The sequence below is a fragment of the Apiospora phragmitis genome, assembly GCF_038363925.1.
Source record: "Apiospora phragmitis strain CBS 135458 chromosome Unknown utg000008l:1.0-3514335.0:1.0-3519231.0, whole genome shotgun sequence".
NCBI lineage: Eukaryota > Fungi > Ascomycota > Sordariomycetes > Amphisphaeriales > Apiosporaceae > Apiospora > Apiospora phragmitis.
Window position 1 is genome coordinate 1347342 of NW_027117407.1, and position 27330 is coordinate 1374671.

At 38.7% G+C, this 27330-nt stretch overlaps 6 protein-coding genes across 6 annotated transcripts; 2 read left to right on the forward strand and 4 right to left on the reverse strand.

Moving 5' to 3' along the window:
- Positions 1–799: 799 nt before the first annotated feature.
- PG994_008853 (uncharacterized protein) lies at positions 800–3052 on the forward strand (the record flags this gene model as incomplete). Its single annotated transcript, XM_066860262.1, has 3 exons — positions 800–1873; positions 1949–2064; positions 2134–3052. 3 exons carry the CDS (start codon positions 800–802, stop codon positions 3050–3052), a joined length of 2109 nt encoding a protein of 702 aa, XP_066713851.1.
- A 182-nt stretch (positions 3053–3234) lies between these two features.
- On the forward strand, positions 3235–3558 carry PG994_008854 (uncharacterized protein; the record flags this gene model as incomplete). The annotated part of the gene is made up of 1 exon (XM_066860263.1): positions 3235–3558. One exon carries the CDS (start codon positions 3235–3237, stop codon positions 3556–3558), a length of 324 nt encoding a protein of 107 aa, XP_066713852.1.
- An 878-nt stretch (positions 3559–4436) lies between these two features.
- Positions 4437–4970, reverse strand: PG994_008855 (uncharacterized protein; the record flags this gene model as incomplete). The annotated part of the gene is made up of 1 exon (XM_066860264.1): positions 4437–4970. One exon carries the CDS (start codon positions 4968–4970, stop codon positions 4437–4439), a length of 534 nt encoding a protein of 177 aa, XP_066713853.1.
- Positions 4971–4979: 9 nt separating this feature from the next.
- On the reverse strand, positions 4980–6091 carry PG994_008856 (mfs multidrug protein; the record flags this gene model as incomplete). The annotated part of the gene is made up of 2 exons (XM_066860265.1): positions 4980–5864; positions 5942–6091. 2 exons carry the CDS (start codon positions 6089–6091, stop codon positions 4980–4982), a joined length of 1035 nt encoding a protein of 344 aa, XP_066713854.1.
- A 9649-nt stretch (positions 6092–15740) lies between these two features.
- Positions 15741–17209, reverse strand: PG994_008857 (uncharacterized protein; the record flags this gene model as incomplete). The annotated part of the gene is made up of 3 exons (XM_066860266.1): positions 15741–16283; positions 16378–16887; positions 16940–17209. 3 exons carry the CDS (start codon positions 17207–17209, stop codon positions 15741–15743), a joined length of 1323 nt encoding a protein of 440 aa, XP_066713855.1.
- A 2003-nt stretch (positions 17210–19212) lies between these two features.
- On the reverse strand, positions 19213–20626 carry PG994_008858 (uncharacterized protein; the record flags this gene model as incomplete). Its single annotated transcript, XM_066860267.1, has 2 exons — positions 19213–19746; positions 19817–20626. 2 exons carry the CDS (start codon positions 20624–20626, stop codon positions 19213–19215), a joined length of 1344 nt encoding a protein of 447 aa, XP_066713856.1.
- Positions 20627–27330: the final 6704 nt, after the last annotated feature.

Here is a 27330-nt window from a genome sequence, read left to right on the forward strand (position 1 = left end):
TCCCGTTCACGGGATGGGCTGGGCAAAGCAATCGAACAGGCTACCAAAGAGTCAGCAATTGAGGCGCCAGCTAGTAAGCGTACGAAGTCAGCAGTGAGGGGCAGGCAAGAGTGTGAATAGCAGGGGTTCTTAGTGGCTTACATGGAAGAGAGCCCCATATACATTCGTCGTGTAGCTCTCTCTTCTTCATTTGAGCAGGCTCTTCACCTTTCTTGACCCCCACATCATACGTTGCTCGGCTTCTCAGGGATTTGCGCGCATTAGATAACTGGATGTATGAGAAGGCCTCAGCCTACTCATTGGTTCAGCTATCATTTTCGGGCATGGCCTTTAGACATGATTGGGATGCGCCTGAATGCTGTTGTGGGACGTCCATCCACTTTGGATACCACGTCGTCCAGGAAGGGTAAGACACTATCTAGTTCTGATCTATTTTCTCACCTCAGCATACCAGCCTAGCAGCCTTGGACTGCAGCCTGCATGCGGGTTACCCCTGTTAACTACCAGTTTGCCACAGTCTGCCCACTCGTACACGATTTCTGCAGTAGATAAGATTCGCTACAGTCTAGCCACTCCTACGATTTCTGCAGGATTATCGCCTTGAACGCTGAGTATTACGCCCTTTAAGGTGGAGTTGAAGAATCCGTCTAAAGGGCGTAATCATCGTTCAAGGGGGATAGTCACGAATACCTGAATACCTGTCGATGAGTCTTTACATACTAATCATTGCGGCTTATCTATGTGCCGCATAACATGGATTGCATCTAATTATGCGTACTATACTTCCCGACCGATTATCATGGGCGACCTCAACTTCACTTCCGAGAAGGCGGCAGTTGGTATTACAACCAGGCGGGGCTTACGTATTGTCAGGCAAAAGCACCAGGGCCGGGCGTTTGTCCATTCGTCGTCGCGCAACGCGCATGGCCAGCGCTGGGCTTTCTTCTCCAAGCCGATTCCTGACCAGATGAAGTTTGTGACCCAGAAGAATCCTTCCGGCAAGAAGAGGAGACTTCGAGGGCGAGATCCGAAAACAGCTGCATCATCCAAGGGAGAAGAGGACCGGGACGCCCGGAACCGAGGAAGGCCATCTGACGGAGCAACATATGCCAAAGAAGGGCACAGCTTGAGGACCTCGGGTAATCCCGGGACTGGGCAGTCGCCCGATCTATCGGCCACAGTCACGGAAGACGAGGCCAGTGTATCCGACCCAACGCCCGGCGAGTTGAGGCCACTGACCGAAGTAGCTCACGTTTGGATGACGGAGAGCTTTGATCAGCAGCAAACGACACCCGGCAGCTCCAACACCACAGCTGATGAGAGAGAAGTTGATGTTCCGCATGCTTATGTGGCAGAGAATGCCGACTCGTCGAATTGTTCGAGCACAGCCACTGAGAGTGCAGACACATCTGTTGCATGGACTACATTCCAGAGTTGTGGCCTATTTTCCAAAGATGCTGTGCCGGGGCTGTCTTGTGGTATCACTGTCGACCGCCAACATGAGCATTGGTCCCTGCAGACCCTCCGTGACACCTTGTCTGAGATGGACACTATGTTCCTCAGCTCCTATGTGAATTCACATTGGCTTTCCCTGTCGTGGCCATCGGAGAGACTGAATTTGATTTTGAACCATCCAACCCAAGGTATCCAGAGTCTGGAGGCCTTGATATCAAGTCCGCTGACCCTGGAGTGTGCTCTGTCCATAGGTGCTCTAATCCAACTACTCGTTTCGGAGACAAAGGATTCGGTCGCCTTCGCCTTTTATTGCGGGAGACTTTATGCCTCGGTACACCAGATTCTTGGAGGTGGAGGGGCCAGCAACTCTACTCTGCAGGTTATGATACCGTCTATTTCGATCTTGGTAGCTGTTGCTGTCAGTCCGACCCATTCCTTCCCCATTCTTTCCCTGGGCCCTTTGTGGGACATTAACATAAATATGTGTATACAGGCAGTTCTGGAGAATTACAATGAATGGCACCTTCACTTGCAGGCCTTGAAGAGAGTGGTCGAGTCTATTGGTGGCCAAGGCCGGCTGCTCCCCAGCATGCGGGCTATCATCAGAAAGTCGGTTGCCATGTTACCTATCCCCTTTAATCCTCGAGTTCAACAGGAGTCCTGACCCAAGGCCGATAGGGTCGACATCTTAACATCCGTTGAGCTCGTTACGCAACCGGTGTTCCCGTTCATACGCTTTACCGAACCTGCCAGTCTCGTCGTTCCCACAAACGAACGCCAATGGACGCGGGATGCGGTCATGCGGAGTCTCTCGGGCACTGGAGTTGCCACCAGCGTCCTTGAAAATCTAGTGTCTCTCGCCCAGTTCATACAAGTTGTCGACTATGCCCTTTCGCGGCAGGGCGAGCTGAGGTTCGACATGGACGCTCTGGCAACCGATTGGCTCAGCATCCAGAACTCCTTCCTAACCATGCCATCGCCTATCAAAGACAGAGGGTTGTCCTGCAAAGGCCATCGGAAACACCCCTTATTAGGAGAACGGGGGCCTGGACAGGATTCGAACAGGAAAAACGCAGGCGATGAAAGTTCTGGCACCGACCCCCTGACTACTGCACTTCGCCTTGCGAGCTTACTGTGCATGGCACTACATGGTCCTAGCATAAGGCGATCTAAAAGCTATGATTTCTCAAGACTCCTGAACCTCCTGCTGAAGAACATGAGAGCCGTCCGAAAGAGTATACTTGACCAGATGCCGACTGGCATGGACTCGAACACTCCTTCGACGACGAGATCGTCCGGCTTCTCGATACCAAAGATCCGGCAACCATTGATGTGGATCTGTATTGTCGCTGATTACGCGTGGACAGTCTCGGAGCAGGAGGGATGGCGGTGGAGGGGTTCAGCCACAGACTACGCAGTCGTGTCGCAACTCCTCGCCGAGGTTCTCGACAAGGCCCCTCCCGAGTCCCCCCTGTTCGCGTTGGACGACCTGCAGCTCTATCAGATTCTCGATTTCATGAAGCTAAGGGGCGAAGTACTCAACGGAAGAGAAAGAATCCTGAGCATCTTATGCCGTGGAGTTCTCAATAGGCGCTGAATCTTTCCTGTCCTTTGTTAAGCACAACCACCACATGGTGCGCCAACCGGATGATGCGCCACCCCTTTTTCAATTGTCTTTTTTTTATCGCGAGTTAGAATATAGATAAATCAGTCAATTCTTGTTCGATTAAGACCCCAATTGATACGTTGTCTTCTTCTTTTCATCGCCAATTAGCCCAAATGACTCGTAACCGAGAGGAACGCCTGACAGACGCTGTTGCGGCCGTGACGGCCGGTGCTTCACAACGATGGGCCGCAAAACACCACAACGTCTCTCGACGCACACTGGAACGCCGGCTCCAAGGGAAACCGACACATGCTGAGTCGAGACAGGCCCTCAAGGTCCTGACACCGACTGAGGAAGCTTCAATTGTATCTTGGACTCTTTGCCAGACGCGTTTGGGGTTTGGTCTGAAGCACTCGGTATTCCGGCTATACGCACAGAGGATTCTGCGCGCCAACGGGGTCTATGCCACAGCTAGTGATGCTATGTTGCTAGATTGACTGGTGAAAGAGCTGTTGACTGGGTCTATTCGCTTGCTGACATAGAAGGTCACGCCGGGTGGCTTGATCTGATTCCGGGTTGGAAGTCAGAAGGTGAAACGATCGGCAAGAGGGTTGTGGCTGTTGTATTCGAATGGGTTAATCCAGGGCTCCTGGATGGAAACTACGTCGTAGCCCAGTATTATTGGGTCTTTGAAGAAAGGTCCCATCACGATGTCATTGGACTTTCGTACGTTGTACTGTAAGATTCCTTGAGAAATCTCTGCACGAACGTCGCCATGCACTCACATAGAGGCGTGAGTGTGGTGCATGGTACGTGGGGGGGGGGGGGGCTTACAGTCCCGAATATTGCCCTGTAGGATTTGCAGGTCCTTGATGATTTCATGTGCGTGCGCCGTAATGATGCTGTCGACCTTGCCTACTTAAGTAGGGCCATCGAGCCAATGCCTTAGGAGGCGTCTGCTTGGGTGGCATGATAAGCGGATCACACCTCGAAGGGTCGATCGAGAAGACCTCTTTTGGTGTTCACCACGTCAACTCCGGATGCGGTGTGCCGCAGATGAGCTTTTTCGATAGTAACGAGATTCAAATATCAAACGGTACCAATAATAAGCTGTGAAGTACTGTATTCTGAGGTAAAAAACTTTAAAAAGTGTTATAATCTGCCTAATTGTCACGCCTACTATCACCATTGACCTCGACAGAATGGCACCTGTCTTTTTTCAGCCAAAACAAAACCGAATTCTTTACAGAAGACTACCTGGGTGGCTGCGTTAAGGTAGTGCTGCTATGATTTGTTTCCCTCTGCGAGGGCCACTGTGTCAACTGTGCCCCGTCCCTCCCTGTACGTTCCTCCAGCTTCCTCCAGCCCAGCTTCGTCACATGGTCCTGATTGAGCGAATACTCGTGCATCGGTATCTGCAGCAAAAGTTCACAGCCGCAAGGCCTGCAAGCGCGCCAAACAGGGCCCGGAATCCCGTGACAAGCGCGCTCCTCAAGGTGTAGACCAGCGCCGGGCTCAGCGCCGCACGCGACGTCTCCGTGTTGAGCAGCGCGACCACCTCGACGGCGCTGAGCTCCAGATACGCCGAGGGCACGTTATGACCCGACTGGCGGAGCTGCGTCCGCAGCACGTTGTCGAGGATGGGGTTGCCCATGGCCACACCGACGGTCTTGCCAAAGGAGCGAAAGAAGAGCACCAGCGTGGTCGACATGGCCACGTGGGCCTGCGGCACCGACGCCTGCAGGGCAACGTTAATGGCTAGCATGAGCATGCCTGTCCCGACAGCCGAGGCGAGGTTGATAAAGACCCAGCCGGCGACGGGGGTGTCGACGTCTTGCACCATCAGCACACCCAGGCCGATGACCGCGACGGCCCAGCCGGACCGCAAGGCCCAGCGGTACCGTCCCATCTTGGCCATTCAGACTCCTGTGACGACGGCGCAGGGTATGGCGGTCAGGGTGGTGGGAAGGGTGGCCGCGCCGGCGACGAGGGAGGAGTAGCCCTTTCCGCCCAGGAAGTACTCGGGCACGTAGTAGACGATACCGAAAAGAATGAGACCGTTGCTGAAGCTGCCGAAGAAAAGGATGGCCACGGATCTGCTGTTGGCAAAGATCTGGCGCGGGATAAAAGGTCGTGGCGCGAGGTATCGTTGGTGTAGCGCCACGCAAACCAGGCCGGCCGCACCCAGAAGCAGCGGCACCAACGTTTGCCAGTTGTCCCATGGGAATTGCGGGCCGCCCCATGTTATGGGTATGATAAAGGCGGTAGAAACCACGATGAACAGGATCGAACCAAGCCAGTCCAGCTCACGCAGCTGGTCGACCATCCTCGCCTGTTGGCCCTGCAGCCGGAGGAAGAAAGCCAGCCCGACAGTACTAATGACACAAATCGGCAAGTTCAACCAGAAGATCCACGGCCAATTCCCCGTCACCGCACACGCCCCGCCAATAATCGGCCCAGTCACGCTCCCCAGCGCCGTGAGGGCATTCAGCATGGCCACAAACTTCGGTCGGGCCCGGAGCGGCACCAAATCGGTGATGACCACATAGGTGAGGCCACGAATGCCACCTCCACCAACACCCTGGACGGTTCGGCCGGCGATCAAGACAGAGTACGTCCTTGCCCGGGCGCAGACGATGGAAACGGCCGCGAGACAGGCGGTGCAGGCGAACAGGCAGGGCCGGCGGCCCAAGGCGTCGCTGAGGGAGCACCAAAGCAGCAGAGTGCCCGTGTTGGCCAGCAGGTACGAGGTACCGGCCCAAAAGGCCTCAGTGTCGCTGCCGCCAATGTCTTGAGTGATGGTCTGTACGTGTTGTGCTAAGAGTTCTCGTCATCTTGTTACTTAGTCTTGAAGCAGCGCAACAAGGCGGAAGCACGTACTGGAAGGGCCAGTGCGAGCGTCGCGCTGTCCAGCGGGGCCGTGAGGCTTATAATGGCCAGACTCCAAAAGGCTAGCCAGAATTGGATACCAAGACTTGGCGTCTTGGCCGGGGCTGGAGCCACAGGCGTCGGACCCTCAGGCTCATCCATACTTGGTCCTTTGTCCGGATGGTATCTGTATCGTCGGTGTTGGATCGTTGTGAGAGACCTACTAATGATCAGATGGCTATCCGTCAGGTCTCGGATTGACAGCCTTTACGGATTTCTAAGCTAGACCCGTGGGGGACACATAAATTCTTCACGAATCACCATGTTCCCTTTCCGTTAGATCCATGTCGGGTCTCGGATTGACCGATCCACGGATCTCCGATGGCTCGGATTTCCGTCCTCATTTGAAACGGTAAACTGCAGTCTGAAGAGACGGCCGAGGGCTGTGCATTCAACCCGCTGGATCGTGGCACTTAAGTCCAATCGTGAAGATTATCACGAAGAGTCAGTTGTGCCGTTTGATTAAGGTTGTTTATTCTATTCATTCCCGTAGCAGAAAAGGCTGGATCTAATTAACGCTCAGACCAACGTACCCCACAAGTGAATTGAACACTTTCGCCATATTTCATTTAAATAACCTTTATACCTGATTTCTTTTATAATATAATATGGTTAGTACTTAAGAAAAGAAGTAAATACTTCTAGCTCTTTAAGCGCTTTAAAATAACTTAAAATTAAGTTTTTAATATAATATATTCTATAGTTTAATTAATTATATAATTTAAATAATCACTTTTAAAGACTTTATTTAATAAAGTATAAGTTAATTTTACTATAATGCATTTAATATTTTAAAATTAATCGAAATCCTTATCTTTAAATACTTTTATATTATTTTAATAAGTACGAGTATTATATTTAAGCTCTTTATAAATTCTATAGCATTATAAGCGCGTTTTAAATATCTTTATATAATTATTTTTTTAACGTAATTTATTTTATAATTATTTATTAACGTTCTTTTAAAACTTTAAATCTTTTTTAGTTTATATACGAAGTGATCTTTTATCTTATAGCCGTTTTTTTTATACGGCGGCGCTAGTTAAGTATTTTATTCGCTTTTCGTAATACTATTACTTTATTTTTTTAATAAAACGAGCCGGTATATAATTTACGTTATATTTTTCGTAATTTAATTAAACTTAATTAAAATTAATATTAAAAAGTTATTTTAATATCGCGCGATTCGATTTTTAATATATTCGGTTTAAAATTAAGCTTTAATTAAATTATTTAAGGTTTTTAATTTTTAAGGTATAAATAAGTCGAAAGAGGTTACTAGAAGTATCGATATACGTAGCTTTATATTTAATTATAAAATAATATATCCCGGATTATACGGTATAAATCCTGCCTTTTAAAAACCTCTTTAAATATTTAAAACGGTGAAAATAGCTTAGAACGCTTTTAAAGACGCTAGTAAAAAGTCTTCTTTTAAAATGTAAGTAATATACGCCCGTATAAAACGCTCGATTTCTTTCTCGTATAACCTTTTTAATATATAAAAATAGCCGATATTAAAAAGTTAAAGTTTATATAATAATTAAGTTTTTTTTATAATAAAGCTTAAAAGTTATTAAATAGTAGCTTTTATAGCCGTTAAGGATTAATAAGCGATAAATACTTTTCGTACGAGACTTTATATATTTATCGAAATATCGAATTTAATTCTCGCCTCTTTCGTTTATAGTTTAGCCGTTTTTAATAATTACGATTATTTAATTCTTTAATAATAAACTATTTTCGTATTAAGACAATAGGTACGTTTTTTTAATAAATATAATATATAAAATAATAGCGTATTTATACGATTTAACTCTTTAAATAATTATAACTTATTCCTAGTTTTTTTATTAAATTACCCTAGATTTCTTATATTAATTAAAAGTTATAATAATTATTTCGAACGAGATTTAGCTTATAAAAAAGCCGGTCTCATTAAAGTTATAAATATCCTTTTTTTAAATCTTATATTTATTAATTATATTTTATATAAAGGTAAACTATACGCGATACGCGTTAAAAGTTTTATAAAAGACTTTTTAATAATCGATTTTTTAATTAAAACGCGTCCGGAGGTCTAATTATTTTCGTATAAAGCTAAAAGCTTAATTACCGCCGACGCGTCTCGCGTCGCGTTAAAAAAAATTAATTCGCTATATCTTTAATATTATTTATTCGAGGAAGAAACGATTGCGAATTTAGTTCGATTATATATTAATGTGAAAGTGCATCGATCCCTAGGTATTAGCAATATGCAGGTGTGATAGAATAAAGCTAACGCTTGTCTCGTATATATTCTTTACAGGAATATAGGATATTATAAAGAAACTAGAAGGAGAGGGGCCCGGGAGCTATAAGATGTACAGATGCTTCCTTTATCCTGTTATAATTATCCCCCCTTTTATTTATTAGTCTTTACTATATTTCTAGCGTAAGATCCTTAAGTAGTAGAAACGAATATATCTCGTAATTCTCGCGAGATACCTTAGTAAAAAGCAGTAAAGGTATAGGGTAAGTAAAAGTAAGGGGATCGCGTATTATATTATTAACGCGTTAGCGAATATCCCTAGGTAAATATATAAATAATCGCGATAAGCCCCTTATAACTTTAAAATAAGGTTATTTTAAGATTTAATTAACTCCTTCCGCTTCGATTAATAATAATTTATCGTTTCGCACCACAATCTCGTCGTTTATTTATACGCCTTTAAATAAAAACTATCGCGAATTTCCTTTTTTATATTATAATAGCCGCCGCTTTTTAACGTGTTTAACTACTTAATAGTTATAACGGCGGTATTTTACCTATCGCGCCTAATTCGTCCTATTATCCTTATATTTCGTTATAGGCTTCCGCTTATAAACCCTTTATTAACGAGCGCCTCGAGTTTAATTACTTTTTTATTAACCCCCGATCCCTAACTTACGGCTAGTTTAATTTTAAAGTAAGCTATTATAATAATAATAAGATTTACGAAGCTATAAGTTCGTCGTATCGATTCGTTTTTAAGGCGCTTTAATTAAGCTTTTTTAATAAGTTTTTAATACGTTAATTAAAAACTTTTAAATCGTTACTATTATATTTTCAGGCTTAATAAAGTATTTTTAAGAGGTTAATAATAACGATACTTTTATTTTTCTTATCGAGCTCCGCCGCTATACGGGTAATATTTTATACTGTTTCGTCGTCTTTTTCTACCGCGTAATAAAGGGTTATAAGGCCGAGTTCGGAATCTCTAGCTCAAAAAAGTTTATTAAAATAATAGGATTTTTACGGCAAGCTTTTAAGTCCCGACCCCGTTTTATTAACGGTAATATTACGAATAAATAAGCTTAATTACTTACCGCTAAAAGTACGCTTCGTAAAAAGACGCCTTACGTAAACGTTTCGCCCCCCTCGATATTAATATTATAAATACCCTATACTCGTTAATTACGAGCCTATTCCGTTAATATTTCGTTAAATTATAAAAGAGGCCGACGTTTTCGAAACTATAGTCCTGCTACGCCTCCTCCGTCGCGACCGCGGCTTTACTATTTAGAATGTAGCCTTTGGTTTTATTAAAGAGCGAGCTTTTACATTTCTCGCTTCCTTTTATAAGGATATCGCTAAAAATTAAGCTACTTATTTTAAAAACGAGTTAGGCCTTTTAGGTTTAACGTTTTAAATAGTTATACCATTAGGTTTTCGTTCTAGTTTCTTTTTCGTAATAAAATAAATTCCTCGGCGTAATATAAACCTCGTAACTAATTAATAAGGCGTAGATTTTCTAGTTTTACTATTTAAATAAATAAGTTTAAATCTTATCGAGGTCCGGCTTCGGCTTTTTTTTAAACTAATTAAATAAATAAATAATAAAAGTTTCGAGGCCGGTTTTACTTTTATAATAATAATTTATAAGACCTATTTCTCCGTTTTATAATTAATAATATAACTTAATTTTTTTTTTTATTAAATTATTTTTATAAAAGCGTTTATTAAGTTCTCGGCCGGTTTTTATTAATTATATTCGACGGGCTAACCTTTTTACTTTATTAAATAATATTATCGCCTTTTTTAACGCATCTTTTCTTTAACCTCCTTTATTTCTTACTCCTCGTTATCCTCTAGCTCTAATATCGGTAGGGTATTAAAAGATATTACCTTCTATAGCTTTAGTAATTAAATAAGGAATATATTATAAAGGCGGGAGTACTTCTTTAATAAAGCCAGCCGGTATACTACCGTCCCGATACGTTCGAGAACTCGGAACGGACCGACAAACTTTAGAGCTAGTTTTTTATTCTAAACTTTTAAGTTTTTAATAAAGAACTTTATTATTTATTCGACTTTAAAAATAATTAACTTATAATAAAAATTATAATATTTCGCTTAAAATTTTATTACTTTTTTTAATATTTTTTTATTCTTATTCGTAAGTTTTATAATTTTAATAACTTATTTTTAATTATTAATACCCCTCTTATAAAAGAGTCGTTTTTAACGAATATGCGAAAGTCTAATTAATAACCGTATACAGCCTCGAATAATAATAATTTTATTATTAAATTTATTAAAAAATTAATAATATAAAATATTATATATAATAAATTCGGCTATAATTTAAAGTATTCCGCTACGTAATATTTTAAGTATATTTTAAAAACCTAGTTATTCTTTCGGTTTAGCCGTTTATTTATAAGTAAAATGCCGTCGAATACCTTAGTTTTATTTTATTTTCGAAATAAAATTATAATTAGAAATTATTAATAAAAATCGAGCCCTTATTTAAAAAAATCCCCTTTAGGCTATTAAATTAATACTCGATCTTTTTATAAAATAACTATACTAACTTACTATATCGGTTTATTATTATAAGGATAATATTAATAAATTATTATTTATAAAAAGAGTTAAGTAAGCTTATAATAAAATTTATATTATACTCTTTTTTTAAACGGCTAAGCTAAAGTAACGAGGTAAGTTCACCGTATAAACAGTAATATTTCGTTTTAAAGCCGAAATATATAACGTAAGCCTCTATATATATAGCTACATCCTTTCATAGATCGGGTTAATAAAACTTTTTTTTAAAGAGTTTTATTATATAATCGCGCCTAAAATAGCTATTAAAAAAGTTATCGTAATATACCTATAATAATTATATTCGGAGTAATATTTATTTAAAGATATATATTGTTTTATTAAAATATAATAATTTATTTACTATTATCGCTTATTAATATTTCAAGTCCGCTTTAGCTTTTAAGCCTCTCCGCCTTTGTTAATAAGCTTCGTTCTTTTTTTAAGCTTAGCTAATAAGGGTTTCTAAGTCGGGACTAACTTCTAATAATAATGGGTCTTTTTATTACACCGAATCTCTCGTTTTTTAATAAGTTATCGTTTAGGTTAAAATAATATGTTCGGGCGTTAATCTTACCCCGTATATTATCTAAGCTAGTACGCGAGGCTTATCTTTTAAAAAGCTAATATTCATTACTAGCTTTTTTTTTAAAGTAAGTAATAATATTAAATTATTACCCGTATTAGTAATATAATTTAGCCGTCTCGACGGGTTATTAACGAGGTTATTCTTACCCGGTTAATAAATAATTACGAAATCGAAGGGGGCTAAATATATATATTAACGTATTTAGTAATTATTTAATTTATTAGTTTTTATAAAACCTTATAAGTTTCGGTAATTTAAAAATACCTCGATAATATATTTTACCCTTTTTAAATAATACCTTTAATACTTAAAATATAACACTATTACGAGCATTTTTTAGTTTAATATATTATAATTGAGCTCCGCCCCGGAAAACTTTTTAAAATAAAAAGAAACCGGGTACTAATAGCTTCCGATACCCTTTTAAAAAAAGGTTTTAATTATTACGAATTTAGAGGCGTTTGTTTCTAGCCGCACCAGCTTTTCAGGGTCGAAATAGGTTAAGAGCGGCGCCGTTTAGAAGGCTTGCTTTAAAAGTATAAAAGCTACTTTAATAAGGTTATCTAGGTAGAACGCTCTTACTTTTTATCTAGTTTCGCTCTTTTTAAATAACCTTATTAATAGGGTAGCGATCCCGAAATACCTTTTTATAAAATAACGGTAGAAGTTATAAAACCTTAAAAAAATTTAAAAGTTATAAACGAACGTCGGCGCTAATTAATCCCTAATTATATCGATTTTTAAAGGATTTATAAATACCTTTTTTATAAAGATATAATATTTTAAGAATTTTAAGGACTTTTAAAAAAATTAGTATTTAGATAATTTTATATATAAGTCGGCTTTTAAAAGCTTTTTAACTATTTATTATAAGTATTTCGTATAGGTTTTTTTATTTAAAAAATAAATTAAAATATTATCGATATATATTATATAATAAATATTTATTAAGTTTTTTAAATATTATAAAATATAATATTAAAAAGTGGCCGGGGTATTAATAAGGCTTATCGTTATTATTAAAAACTCGAAATAGCCGTATCAGGTCCGAAACGCCGTTTTTTATTCGTTTTTACGCTTAATACGAATACGGTAATACGTATCCTTAAGGTCGATTTTAAAAAAAATTATAGATTAGGAAACTTTATTTAATAGCTCCGAAATAAAGGGTAAAATATACCGGTTCTTAATAATAACGCTGTTTAATCCTTTATAATTAATATAAAGGCGTAGGGTTCTATCCTTTTTTAGAACGAAAAAGATAAGGGCCCCCGTTAGACTTTATAATTCTCGGATCTTCCCCCTTTTCTTTATTTTATTTAACCACTCTCGTAATACCTAAAGTTCGGAATACAACAAGGAGTAGATAGGTTAGTGAAAGGGCTCCGTCCCGGGTTCGAAATTAATAATATAACTAGCTGCTCGGTTCGACGGAAAGATATTATATTTTTCGGTCTCGAAGAAGGTAGTTAGGTGTTGGATATAGCTAGGGATAAAAGGTAGGGCCCCTTCTCCGGGCGTTTCTCCCTCTTTTTATACCGCTTTTCGTAGAAATATAATAATATAATATAAGGTATTACCTTTATAAGCGCGGTAGAAGGGGCGAGGGTTTATAAGCTAGACTTTAGTTACGTTAATAAAAAACTATTAACGGTTTTTTCCCGTGTTAATAACTAGTTTTAACTTTTATATAACTTTATAAAATAATAAGACCGGGGTATTTTTATAACGAAAGTCTCGATTAATAATAATATAAGAGCGTCGGATTTATTTTATAACTTTTTAGAAATTAATAAGATTAAATTTTACTTAATAAACGCCGTAAATAAGGATATATAAATTATTAATAAAACTAATAGATATTATTTATAAAAAGGTTTAAAATAATTTAGTTTATAAAGCGAAAATGTGGTTAATTATATTTATTTCAAAATACGTATTTAAATTAAAATAAATAAAGATTAACGTTATACGCGATAAAAGAATAATGATTATAATAAGGGCTTGTAAGGTTTTAAATACCCTTATAAAAGGATTTTTATTCGAAAAGGGTACACTTTTATTTAAAACCTTTTCCCGTTTTTCGAGATTCGTTATACTAGTATTTAATCTTTAATAAGATATTTATTAACGTAATATCCTTTTTTATTATATTAGTAATAAATAATATAATTTAAATTCGGGTAGCCCGCGATATTATTCCGTGCCGGTCCGGCTTACGCGTTCTTAAGGTAAAACAGTAAAGTAGATACGTTTTATTTTTTTTTATAGTTTAGCGGGCCTTGCTTTTTACGCTTAGAATCCCTAGGCTCCGGATTATCCGAATTAATGTAGCTTCATAAACCTTTAATAAGTATTATTATCGTTCGGCTTTTTATATTCCCCTCTTTTATCGATTTTAATAAGATTTTTTACTTTTTTTTATTAAATCGATTATATTATTCCGTTATTTTAAAATATTATTATAATAATTTATAATATTATAATATAAAGGTTAAAAAGCTTGCTAAAGAAGTAATATATACGTTCCCGGTCGGAGCGCGGGCGGACTTAGCTTTTTAAAAAGGCTAAGTACTCGTGAAACTACCGCGGATCCTAGTTTAAAAGTTAATACGCCTCTTTTAATTAAAAATTAATTATAATAGCCTTATTAATAAGGCTTTAAATAACCGCCCGCGTTTATTTTAAAAAGGTTGTTTAATAATATTTTAATTATTTTAATTCGTATTCGGAGGCGTATTATTTTTTTAAACGAAATTATTATTTTATTTCTTAATTTATTTAGCTACGTACGTATAAAATCTTAGCGTGGGCGTTACGGTAGCGTTTTAAAGTAGTTTTATAAATTATTTATAACTTTTTAACCTAGCTTTCCTACCGTGCTTTAATAAAAGTTAAATTAAATTAATTATATTAAAACTTAATCGATTTATTAAAGTTTAAATCGAGATTATTAACCGATAAGGTTCCGTTAATATCGTTATTTAAGAATAAATTATTAGTAAGGTTTAAGTTATACCCCTCTAATTCTAAGGGGGTGTCGGCTTCGCCGCCCGATAGGTTTAAAAAAAATAAAAGGTTTTCTATATCCTTATCTTTTTATTAAGAGGCTTATTTTTTAACCTTTTTAAAACGTTTTTTAAACGACGACCGTTTAAGCTTTAATTAATCGAGCTCTTTTTAAAGGTATACTTTTAAGGGTACGTTAGGGGGAGCGTCGGGCCCGATAGTAAATAAGGGATTATTAATAATGTCCGTAGCTGCTCCTGCCTCTTTTTCTTTTTTCTTTTTAGGAGGGGGATTCGTTAGTCCTTCGTCTTCGCCATTCTTAACGGTCATGTTCGGAGGATTAAGAGCTATAAGAGTTATCCTTTTTTTTTCGAAATCGATATTATTAATAAATAGGTTATGTTATAAAAGCGTTAGAATTATAAAAATATATCGATCCCTAGGTATTAATAATATATAAGTATAATAAAATAAAGTTAACGCTTATTTCGTATATATTCTCTATAAGAATGTAGGATATTATAAGGAAATTAAAAGGAGAGGGGCCCGGGAGCTATAAGACGTACGGATGCTTCCTTTATCCTGTTATAATTAAACTATTATATTTTTTTTAAAAATAATAAGCTTTTATATTAATAATTATATATTTTATTATAAAATACCGCCGTAATATTAAAGATATAAAGTTATATAAAAAATATTATAAACTTATATTATAAATTAAAGACTTAATTTAAAACTATTTTAAAGCGCTTAAAACGCTAATTATATATCGCTTTCTTTTAAATTATTAACTATAATAAAATAATAAAAAAGAAATAAAATAGACTTAATTATTAAGAATTACGAGAAAATAGTCAGTTAGATCGTGTGGCCAGTTAAACCGTGGGGTACGTTAACCTTTAAGAGCTTTTTTCGAAAAGAAGCGACTCCTTGTATACTTATGTATTTAAGTGATTTCTGCCCCAATGCTTCAAAAACACCAGGATTCAAGTATGGCGATGGTGAATTTTGGGGACAAGAAGAGGAGTGTCTATAAAGCCATTAATAGCATTTACGAACAAGATATCTCAAGTATACGAGGTATCCGCAGAGTACAGCGGCTGGTTATAAACCAGGACAGATTCAACATGGAAAAAGCAATGCCCGACTCAAAAGAACATATCCTTTGGGATGAGGTGAAGACCAGCTCAGCTGCCTCAATCGCGACCACCTGCTGTAGCCGTATTCTCTGGTAATCTATACGTCTTGGGGCTACAGTACGTCAAGATGATGAGGACACCACCGCAAACTCAACTAAAAGATCCTCATTCTCCTTTATCTGCCACCTGCTGGGCCAACTCCACCTTGATCAGCGACATGACACTTCCAAATGGTTGGGAGATCATTGTGATCTGGAGTCTGGGATCGGCCTCCTGAAAAATGGCCTCCCAATCTTTGATGGTACGCTCTTGGCTGTTGAACGTCCCCATCATGGTCAGATCCCGCACCCGCAGCAGGCGCTCCCTCGACCGGGGGACGGAGCCCGGCTCGGGCAGGACGCAGTCCATGATGACGATGGACGAGTTGGCCCGCAGGGACGGCACCAGGGCCCGCAGGATCTTGACGCAGTTCTCAAAGTTCCAGTCGTGGAGGATCATGCGGAGCAGGTAGACGTCGGCCCCGACCACCGGCTGGGTCTCGAAGAAGCTGTGCGCTTGGTGCTGGATACGGCTGGCGATGCCGGTGTCCTTGCCCTCCAGGATATTGGGTACCTCTTTGATGACCTCGGGCAAGTCTTGTACGATGAATCGCAGGTTGGGGTATGCTTCGGCGAGAGCGATGCTGGAATGCCCTGTGGAGCCACCGACCTAGCAGTGAGAAGATTCAGAGAGTTAGGAATAATATGACAATTGGGCTGAGAGAGTGTGTGTGTAAACAAAGAAAAACGGCACTCAGACTCACATCAACAATAAGGTCGTTCGGGCTGCGTCCCCAGTCAAGTCCGCTCACGACATGCTTTACGTTAGTGCCGTGATCGGTGGAGATAGCTCTCATGTAGCCGGCGAAGCGTTCATGGAGGACCGGTTCCTGACTCATGTATTCAAAGAAGGAGAGATCGTGATTGAAAGCCACGTTGTGCGCGGTATGGCTCTTGTCCGTTTCATAGGGCCACCGCTTATGCGCCTGGGTCAGGCTGGCTGCGATAGGAGCCGTGACGTTGGTCGCATACACAGCCCAGTTACGGTAGTGTTCATTCGTCGCGAACAGCGCCGAAGTGGTAGAGTGAGAGACTTGCTGGTTCCGTTCTAGAAAAAGTCCAGTCGTCATAGCCATGCGGACGACGCTCTTCAGCCGGGTCTCAGTACAGCCAGCCCTCTCCGCTAGGTTGGGGTAGGACATTTTACCCTTGGCGGGTACCAGGGTGAAGATGTTGAAGGCGCAAAGCCATTGCAGACAAGCGGTATAATGAAACTAAGATTTTATGGTAAGCATTCTGGCTTTGTATCCTTGGGTTTGGACGTACTCCTGGCTGGAAGTTGATCATGTAATCACTGGGGCCTGTTGCCAATTGTAATAGCTTCAGACACTGATCCATAATACGTTCTCTAGCCTCCTGCATCTCCAGAGGTGCATCTTGTGGAATGGTATGAATGGGATCGTCTGAGTCCCCATCGAGCGACGGTTGGACACCACCGATAGACCGAATGTACTCGCTGAGATCTTCGACGTCGTTCGTAAGCTTATGGGCTATAGCCTCCATAGGGGATGGCTTGGAGAAGGAGTGTGGCGACATCGTGGCTAGATGGTTCCGGTGCTACTAGTAGAGTGGTAAAACTGATTAGAGAAGAGGGATGATAGCAGGCTCTCGTCGCGATCCTTTCCTTGTACTTTGCACGTTCCTTCAGAAGCGGGCTCTAGTGGGAATATTTAAGTACTTCCTTTGCTACTGAAGAAATACGAATGCATCCGAAAGCTTCCTTCGTTATCGGTCTGCTATTGGCTCCAGGTTACGGACTTGTCGAACAATTGCGGAGTTAAGGGGCTGTGCTGCTAACTACAGCTCAACCAGTAGGGTAAGCTTTTCTTCTCTTCAATCAGAAGGCATACACACCGCGTGGAAAGCTAGCACGCGTGTTCTTTTTCGTCTCCCATTGTTGGTTAATCTATCATGATATCAGTAGCGAATAGGCCGTGATGATGTCGAAACGGGACGATGGCGGCCTAAGTTTGAAAGAGGCTTCGTGTTCGGTCCGCGTTGGTCTAGGTGTTCTGGAAGACTTTAACCTGTGAGAATTCTGCATTAGTCTGTAGCAAGGAGTAGGAGAAGACGCTATTATTGTTTCAGTACGACTCTACATGTATATGTTCAACTCCCCAAGCCAGGTATCACAGTAGTGTGCAACATAGCTTTCACACCAAAATACAGTGTGTGACCGATGTTTCCCAGAAACACCGTCCCATGTGTATGAACTTACCTAAAGTTCTAGAAGGCCTGAACACCGGGAGGTTGACCAATCGCAGCAGGCTGCCTTTAATCCTTTAGGGGTTTCGGGCTCACTTAGTGTTTCCTTCGCAACCAGCCCGAATAAGTCAATATGGCAAGCAAATACAGTTATTTAGCGCCATACTTCATGCAAGAGTTAAAATTTGCCTTGCTGGGTGGTACGGTAGAGCTTAAACTCCTTATTGGTAAATTCAATTGCAAGCATACGTGAAGCGCGTGGCTCAAACTCTGATATTGCTGTCGTTGAACTGCATGCACAATCCAATGTTGAGGTAGCGCCTGGTTTGGCAGTGGTCTTGAAGCCTCAGCGTAATCTCCCGTTCTACCGCGTTAAAGGGCACGCGTCTACTGGCCCTTCGTTTAGGTATTGACCTGGGTCAAACGCAGAGAGGCAAGGAAGGCTAGAAACCTTACGTTGAGGAGACTGGTCTGGACTGCATTCTGGTAATAAATGAATGGAGAGAAAGCAGCTGAACCCCTCGAGTAATGCAAGGCCATTCCGCTCTCCCGTACGAACAAGCAGCAGTAGCTTCTGTAAGTGCAGGAGGACAGACATCAAAATAACCACCACACGAGCATTGAGAGGGGCGGTACATAAGCCAAAACAGAGCGTTCATTATCCAACCGCCACTGGGCCATTTGGCTCAGTCGTTGCTGCGACGTTTACCTATTCCCAGCGTAAAAAGCAGCGGTTAGAAAAAATTGCTCGAGGCTCGTGTTCCTGGGGTATGATTTTCGTACGGTTCGATCCTGACACAGGGCTGGACCTTAGCGTTTTTTCTTCTTTTCTTTTCTCCCTTCTTCCCTTTCGTGATTTCTGAAAAATCACGTGGAACTTCTGTGCTTACATAGACCTGAACCAACCAGAAATGGGTTTCTCAATAGATGCCATTCATTCCTCTCACGTCCACAACATAGGTAATTAGCTTGAATCCTCCGACGGCGTTCACCGGCATTCTTCCCTTTATGAATGGGGACCGCCGACATCCCCGCCTATGCTCTGATCGAGTTCGTGGATTGTAATTTCCAGTTTCTCGTAGGAATGGTAAGGGAATAGGGCGCGAGTTAATGAACGGTGCTTGTCACAGGCTAGATAGGTGCAACCGGATAACTAACTTGATTTGATAAGGAGGCGTGTAATATAGAGGTGCTGTATAGAAGAAAGAGGGAAAGAACCCGTCGTAGGTTGCCCAGCTAACCCAATTTCCCGCGTCATAACCAACCAAAGGCACGTCAACTCGAAGCATCTCCCATCTTGGACATGGACACAGTCCCTTCGCGCTCTGCGGCACCTAGTCTTCCTCCAGGACGATGTCCAACAACGAAAAGTCGCTTCCGTTAGGCTGGGAGACGCCGGTAATCCTTAGTCGGGGCTGGACTTGAGCAATGATAGCGATCCAGTCGGTGACATCACGCTCCTGTGAGTTGAACAGCTGCATCATGACCAGATCCTTATAGCGAAGCAGACGCTCACGCGTTGACAGGATCGAACCAGGCTGCGGCATAACAAAATCCATCACGATTATGTGAGCTCCCCGCCGTAGAGACTTAGCCAGCTTGGAGAGGATGCGGATCGAGTTCTCGACGTCCCAGTTGTGCAGGATCTGGCGGAGCAGATACACGTCGGCGGAGGCGATGGTAGGCCTTTGCTCTTGGAAGAAGTCGTGAGCTTCGAATGCAATCCGATCCCGAACATCGTCGTACTTTGGGGACCGGATGTTGCGCTTTCCTTCCTCTACGATATGCTCCAGGTCCTGCACGACGAACTCCAGCTTAGGAAAGGCCCGAGCTAGGGCCACACAGCTTTCACCGAGATTTCCGCCAACCTATGAGCACCGGTACGGTTAGAGGAGAAGACCAGCATAGGCAGGGGCGAAAGAAAGGGTATATACTGACGTCAAACACCAAGCCTTTTCCGATTGCCGTCCAATCAAATCCATCGACCAGATGTTGTGGGCTGGTCGATGGGCTCGCTGCCATCTGACTCATAATGCCGTCGAATGCCCTCATAAGCTGTGGCCTCTTGCCTATGTACTGGTAAAGAGGTAGCTCGGTGTCGAATGCGACATTGAAAGGCGTAGCGTCATTGCCTTTCGCATGCGCTTCCACCATTGCTGCAGCAGAGGGCGCAATAATCTCCGATGCCCAGAATCTGTAGAACTTGTGGTTTGGGTGAACGGCCAACGTGGCCGAAGCGGCAGAATGGCCTACGACTCCGGGAGTCGGCTCGACAAATAAACGGTTCGTCATTGCCATCCTTAATACACTCTTGAGGCGCCACTCTGGGACCCCTGCGAGGTCTGCGAGGCGGGGATACGAGATGGTGCCATCCAGGGGCACAAGCAAGAATATGTTGAAGTGGCTAAGCCATTGCAAACAGATGAAGGATTCGTACTGCCAGCCTCGGTCGTTAGCACTGCCGGCTTCAGGTCGGAGATGGTGACTTACATTTACCATATGGTGGAGGAGAAAGTGGCTCGGTCCAGCCGCGAGTTGGAAAATGCCCATAGCGTCCTCCATAAGAGTCTCCAATGCTTTCTTTACGGCGTCAGGAGAGTCTTCGGGGATGGTCGTCACTGGAGCGCCTTTGATGAAGGACGGCTGCGGGTGCTTCGTAGCGATGAGATGGTCCGAAACAGTCTTGGCATTCTTGCTAAGGCTGTTAGACAGCTTCAGCAAGATGTGTTCGGAGCTTTCTTTCGTCATTTTTTCCTAACTTCGTCGTGCGTCTTGTTTGTGAAATAACCAGCCTTCTAGTCGTAAACTGATTGAAGTGAACCTGCTCGTAAGAGGATCTGGAGGAATCATGTGCGATGTAAACACTTATATATACGCACTGGTGCGTGACGGTATCGCGTGTATCTGCTGAGCACATGCTTACGAAGCAACAACATATCCAAACGCCATCCGATAACTCGAAAAAGCTAGTTTGTGCTGGCCCATGAGGCTGAGGCCAAGCCTCAGAAGTGCTCCGGCTGAAATCCGAGTACGCATTTTTTTTGAATCTCAGGAAAGCATCGTGAAGCCTTCATCTGTCAAGAGGTTCTGGGCCTCAAATATGGGAGACGTACGAATAATCGTACGAGTCGCTATAGCCGCGGGTTAACTGTGCGCATGTATGGGATGGGGGAATGGGTAAATGGGGGGTTAAAACAACTCAGTAACAGAGTCGATAGACTCAATCAATCAACTGTTATGACATGATCATAGAAGTCCCATCAATATCTCGTTTTAACGAATCTCGGTCATACCTGACGAGGTGATATGCAGACAATAGTAGGGTCAGTAGCAGGTTGAGCACGGCTTCTTTCATGCAGCTGTCAGAATAGAGCGTGAGGTTGAGTGCAGCGATCTTACATTCATTTCACGTGATTCAACGTGCGCCAGGACGGATGATAGACCGAGCCCGAGCCCCAACGGCACCACCCCTATCTGTACATCAATCCAAGGCTGTCAATGCACCAACCGAAACCACCATGATTGGCAACCAACCAACCATACAGCCTTGGTGAGCCACTAACTAAGAGCCTTTTGATATATCACACTAATTAACCAAAAGATTACCTTAGTGAGCTACCTGGTGGTTTAGGTGTATTAGGTTAATGTAAGGCTTTTTTTTATTAAATTTAGTTATATATTATAATAATTTCTAGTATTATTATTTTATATTAACTAGTAAATCGAATTAAAAACTACTCTTTAATAAAATATAATATTATAATCTTTATTATTAATATTATACTTTATTATTATTAAATTAATTAAATTAAACCTTTAACTATTATTAAATTATAAGCATAAGTTTTTTTAATAAATACTTTAATTAAATTTTAATAATTATAATTAAATTATATAAAGCTTAAGTTTAAAAGTTTAAATATAACTTTTAATTTAATAGTAAAAAATAAAATAATTATAAAATTTATATTAACGTACTTTTTAAGCGAGCTATGCACTTTTAATTAACTTTTTTATAATTAACTTTATATTAACTTTTTTTTAATAAGTATAAAATTAAAAAATTAAGAAAAAGGGTTTAATTTAACGCTTTAAGCGCTTTAAAATAACTCGAAATTAAGTATACGAAAAGCTGCAGCAATATATTATATCTTAAAATCGACATTACGTAGCCGATAACGCGGAATTCGATCACGATCTAAAATCTCTATAAACTCTTAAAAGCTTTCTAGTTTTAAAGAGGAATTAATTATTCGATATATAATTAATTTAAATACGCGATCGTTTCTTCCCCGGTTAAGTAATATAAAAGATATAGCGAATCGATTACTTAGTTTATATAATGTAAGACGTGTCGGCATTAATTAAGCCTTTAACTTTATATAATAATAATTAGACTTTTAAACGCGTTTTAATTAAAGAATTAACTATTAAAAAGTTCTTTATAAAAATCTTAACGCGTATCGCGTATAGTTTAATGTTAGAGACTCACCTTCGGGCCCCCCTTGCTTTGGGCCCCCTATTAACCAGCCACTTAATTTTTCACCCCCTTTAAACTTTTATAACTCATTTATTAATTCCTTATTGTTTTCTTTTAATTTTTTTTATAAAGTACTACTACTTAATTATGAACTAATATTTTAAAAAAGAGCTCTAAGAAGCCCTAGATTATATTATAAATAGTACTTTAATTAAATAAGCTGCTTAAAAATACGGTATTTTTAAATTAACGCTTTAAAACTAGTTTAAAGGTTAATGCTCTTAATTAAAAAGTATAATAGATTTATAAAGGCTTAGTTTTAATTAAGAGAAGCACTTATCGTTATAAATTATTATTTAATAAGCTCTAAGGCTTTTTTTAATGCACGCTTAAGTGAAAGAATTCGCTGAGCGTATCCTTTAAGCTTAAAAAGACCTCGAACTATTCGGTAAAAAGTAGCTGTAAGTCTTTTTACGTAAGAATCTTATTATAAAGGCTTAAAGAGCTCGATTTATCGATTTAAAAGGTATTAATAAGGCTTTTATTGAAATAATTCAGTTATAGTTCTAGCAGCTTAAATAACTCGAGATCTAAGAAATTAAGCCGGTTAATTATTATAATATAAACGAAGTAAAGGTTTTAAAAGGTATTAAATTAAACGGTTTAATATTCGAAAGTATTAAAAACCGGTTTATTTAAAAGAAATAGGTTAGTTTAAAGGCTTAGACCTCTTTTATCGAATACGTATCTACTTAAGGGCATATATTACCTTTATTAATTATCTTTAAAAGTAAAACCGTCTAATAATAATATTTTCCTCTTAATTTAAGTCCTTTTAAGGGCTAGTAGTTTACCGTAACGGAGAATGGATAAATAACGAATAAGACGGCTGTCGAATAGCTCGAAAAGATCTTTATCTCGAATACCGCCCCGGAGGACCCTTTAAAATACCGGCTACTCGTTATAAATACCTACGGAAGCTATAAAACGACCGATTTTATATATTTATATTTCCGCTATCGTATTCGCCTTCTTTTTTTATCCCTTTATATAACTCATATCTTATAGCTTCTCGATTTAACCGTTTTTAGCGTTTTTAAATCGGTATATCGAAAAGTGCTCGAAAATTTAAACTAATTAATAAACTCGACGGTAATCGATAAGCGATATTTGTTTTAATATTATTAAAAGGCATGTTTAAAAACACTCTCGGGTTAGAATATTCGAAATAGCTAAAAAGTAGCCGGTCTTTAACCGGTAAATATAATAAAACTATTATTAAGCTTACATTTACTCGAAAACACTAGCTATATAACGGCCGATTTTATTAAAATAAAGCTTAACGGGTTTAATAAGGCCTTTTATACGCCTCGAAATATTATTCGTAGTTCGAATATTATTTAATTAATTTTAAAAAAAAAATCGAAAAAGTTTAAGGAATAAGTACGACCTATTAACTTATTAAAAAGTATATAACTACGTAACGCTAATTATTCCGGAAAGTCCGGAAAGTATTCGATAAAAGAAAGTATAGGTTACTATTTTATAGAGGTAAGTTAAAGCACTTTAAGCTTAATTAAAGGCTATGAGGTTAAAGAAACGAAAGAAGGTTAATTTAAGCTTAAATTCGAAGTTTATAAAGATTAAAGATATATAGCACACATAACTAACTGTTAATAAAGCTAAAAATAGTCTTAATAAAGATGTTACAGTGTGTGTGGACTAACCACTGCGCCACAAAGCAAAAGCTTCGGAAATGACTCTTCGGGTCATTTCTGTCCAATTCTACGCCTTAAGTGCTACCCCGCGGGGGACCAACCCGCCGATCGTAACAAAAGAGAGTGATAGTAATAATAGTGAGGCTAGTTCTTATATAATTATTATAATAAAGACGAGCTAAAAAGACGGCGTTAAATTAAAGGGGTTAATTTAAGCGAACTAGTTAATAAGGGGCCCGAAGTAGGGGGGGGCCGAAGGTGAGTCTCTAACTTTACTCTCGTACGGAATATAATTAATAAATATAAAATATAAAAAGAGGATATATATAGTTTTAATAAGACCGGGTTTCTTCTAAGCTAAATCTTATTCGAAATAATTATAACCACCTTAAATTAATATAAAAAGCTTAAGGTAATATAATAAAGGAACCGGGAATAAATTATAATTATTTAAGGCGTCGGATTAAACGGTTACGCTATCCCTTTATATATTATTTTTACCGAGAAAACGTACCTCTTTTTTTAATATAAAAACAGCCTATTACTAAAGGATTAAGTGATCGTAATTATCAAAAATAACTAAACTATAAATAAAAAAGTTAAAAAATAGATTCGATACTTTAATTAATATATTAAGTTTTATATAAAAGGTTATTATTAATTTTTAATCTTAAATAATTACGAAAGCTATTACTCGATAATTTTCGAGCTTTATTATAAAAAAAATTCGATTATTATATTTTATATACTTTTTTATTCGTCGTATAAGTTTTAACCTTTTAATATCGGCTATTTTCGTATATTAAAAAACGCGTACGGGAAATAAATTAAAGGTTTTATATAGGCGTATATTACTTATATTTTAAAGGAGGGCTTTTTATTAGCGTTTTTAAAAGCGTTTTAAGCGATTTTTATTATTTTAAATATATAAAGAGGCTTTTAAAAAATAAGACTCGTTTCGTATAATTTAAAATATATTATTTTATAGTTAAATATAAAGCTACGCACTTTAATACCTTCGAGGACGTTTATTAATTATTATCGAAATTTAACCGCTTATATAAAACTTAATTAATAAAACTTTTATAAAAATATAATAATTTATAAACTAATTAAATCCTTTAATAATTAACACTTTTAACAGTTATTTCTATTTAATTCTACGCCTTAAGTGCTACCCCGCGAGGGATTAACCCGCCGATCGTAACACCTACGTTATATATTAATAAACTTAAAAACGAAAGAATATATTAACTAAAGGTATTAAAATTAAGCTTTTAATTTAATAACTTATTATTTTAATAAAAAACTACTAATTAATTAATATTAATTAATAAGTTTTAAATAAAACTATTATAATTTTAAAGGTGTTTAAAGACTACTTTATTTAATTTAAAAATAATAATTAAATTCGATAACGATTACATAGCTTTAAAAAATCTTATAATAATATCTATAATTACTTTAATAAATTCGAATTGATTTTATCGAAATTAAAGTTTTTTAATACTAACGCTATTAATTACCTTAATTCGAATAAATATTAAATCGATATTAATATTATATAAATAAAATTTAACGCGTATTATTAAAATTTAATTAACACGCTTATGTTTTTTATTTAGTTTAATAGTAAATATTAATCGAAAAAATATAACGCGAGACTTAATAATAAATTTATTAATATAAGAGCTTAAATATAATAAACTTTATATTAAAACTAGATTTAAATAAATAACGCATATAAATTATTAATAGCTTTTAAGCTTACTTTAATAAATAACTTTAATTATTTTTAATAATAAATAACCGCGAGTTAATTAATAATAATAAAGCGCTTTATAATAAATATATATAATAGTATAATAAACTAATCGAGTCTTTTAATTCGAATATATTAAATTTAATAAAATATTAATATTAATAACGTTTAAAATACCTTCGGCGTTTTTATAATATTAAAATTTCTTATTATATTAATTATATTAATTACTTATTAATTATAACTCGTTATTTTTTTAATATTATAATTATAAAGATTTTATTATTGTTTTAATTTTAATATAAAGTTAACATTATTTATAAAATTAACTTAATGTTTTTATTAATTATAATAAAAGTAATAAATAAAATAAATAACGAGGTAATATATATTAATATATAATTATAATAATAAAATTAAAAAGTAAAATAAATAACTTAATATTAAAAAGTAAAATAAATAACTTAATATTAAAAAATTATTATTAAATAATATATACTAATTAATTAGTTAATTAACTATTAATTAACTAAGCTATAAGCTCTTAAATAACTAAAAACATTAACTAACCAGCTAGTTATAACTAACCAATTAACTAATGCCAGTCGGTTGGTGTGGTTGGTACATAGACAGCCTTGCATCAATTGCTCTCGGACGAGCCGCGTTCGGCCGATTACAGTAGGAGTACAACGGTACACGGTGCACCATCAATGACCTAACGTACATACATTGAACCATAGCCGTGCACCCCCCACCCCGCACCCTTGAAAGGATCCGGGAGCCGCTAGTAGAGCTTGCCCCTTAACTTAAGACGGGAAGGGTTACCCCTTAACTTAAGGCGGCCCTTCCCGTTAGAGGGGCCATTCGCGAGTCTGCTTACCATCGGTCGTTTGAGCCCACACGGCACAATGGCTGGGGGCCTGGCATATGACGCATGTCTGCTTATCAGCTCGGGCAATATTCCAGTTCCAGACGTTGGAACATACTTTGCGGCTCATGTTTGGTCTGATTCTGAATAGGCTGCGCCAGCAAAAGCCTAAGTCGGGCTAGAACTGTTTCTGTGAGGATATTACACAGTTGAGCCAGAAACCCTTGACTGCCAAGTACGGCCCAAACCGCGGGGACAACGCGATACTTCAGTTTATGTTGTTACCTGGACGAGTGGGATGTCCCGTGCCGCGTGAACTCTCACCATCTGATGCTATCTGCTCCTCTGATTGATCTAGAAGCTGTCCCCTCAGTTTGAGCCGCACTTGGCAATCAAGCCTCAAAGGGATATACTTTTACGGGCCTTCGTATTCGTACGCGCAAGCGTCCCTCGCGTCTCGTATGTCTCTATATCGACCGCCCACGGTGACAATCGTGATGAAGTCGACGATGGTCGAGAAGGTCACCCAGAGTGGTTACCTACGCGGACAAGGAGATATAGCCATGGTGTAGCCATCCCAACCTCCTATAATATAATGAACGCCTCGTTTCAGTGCCTAGACGC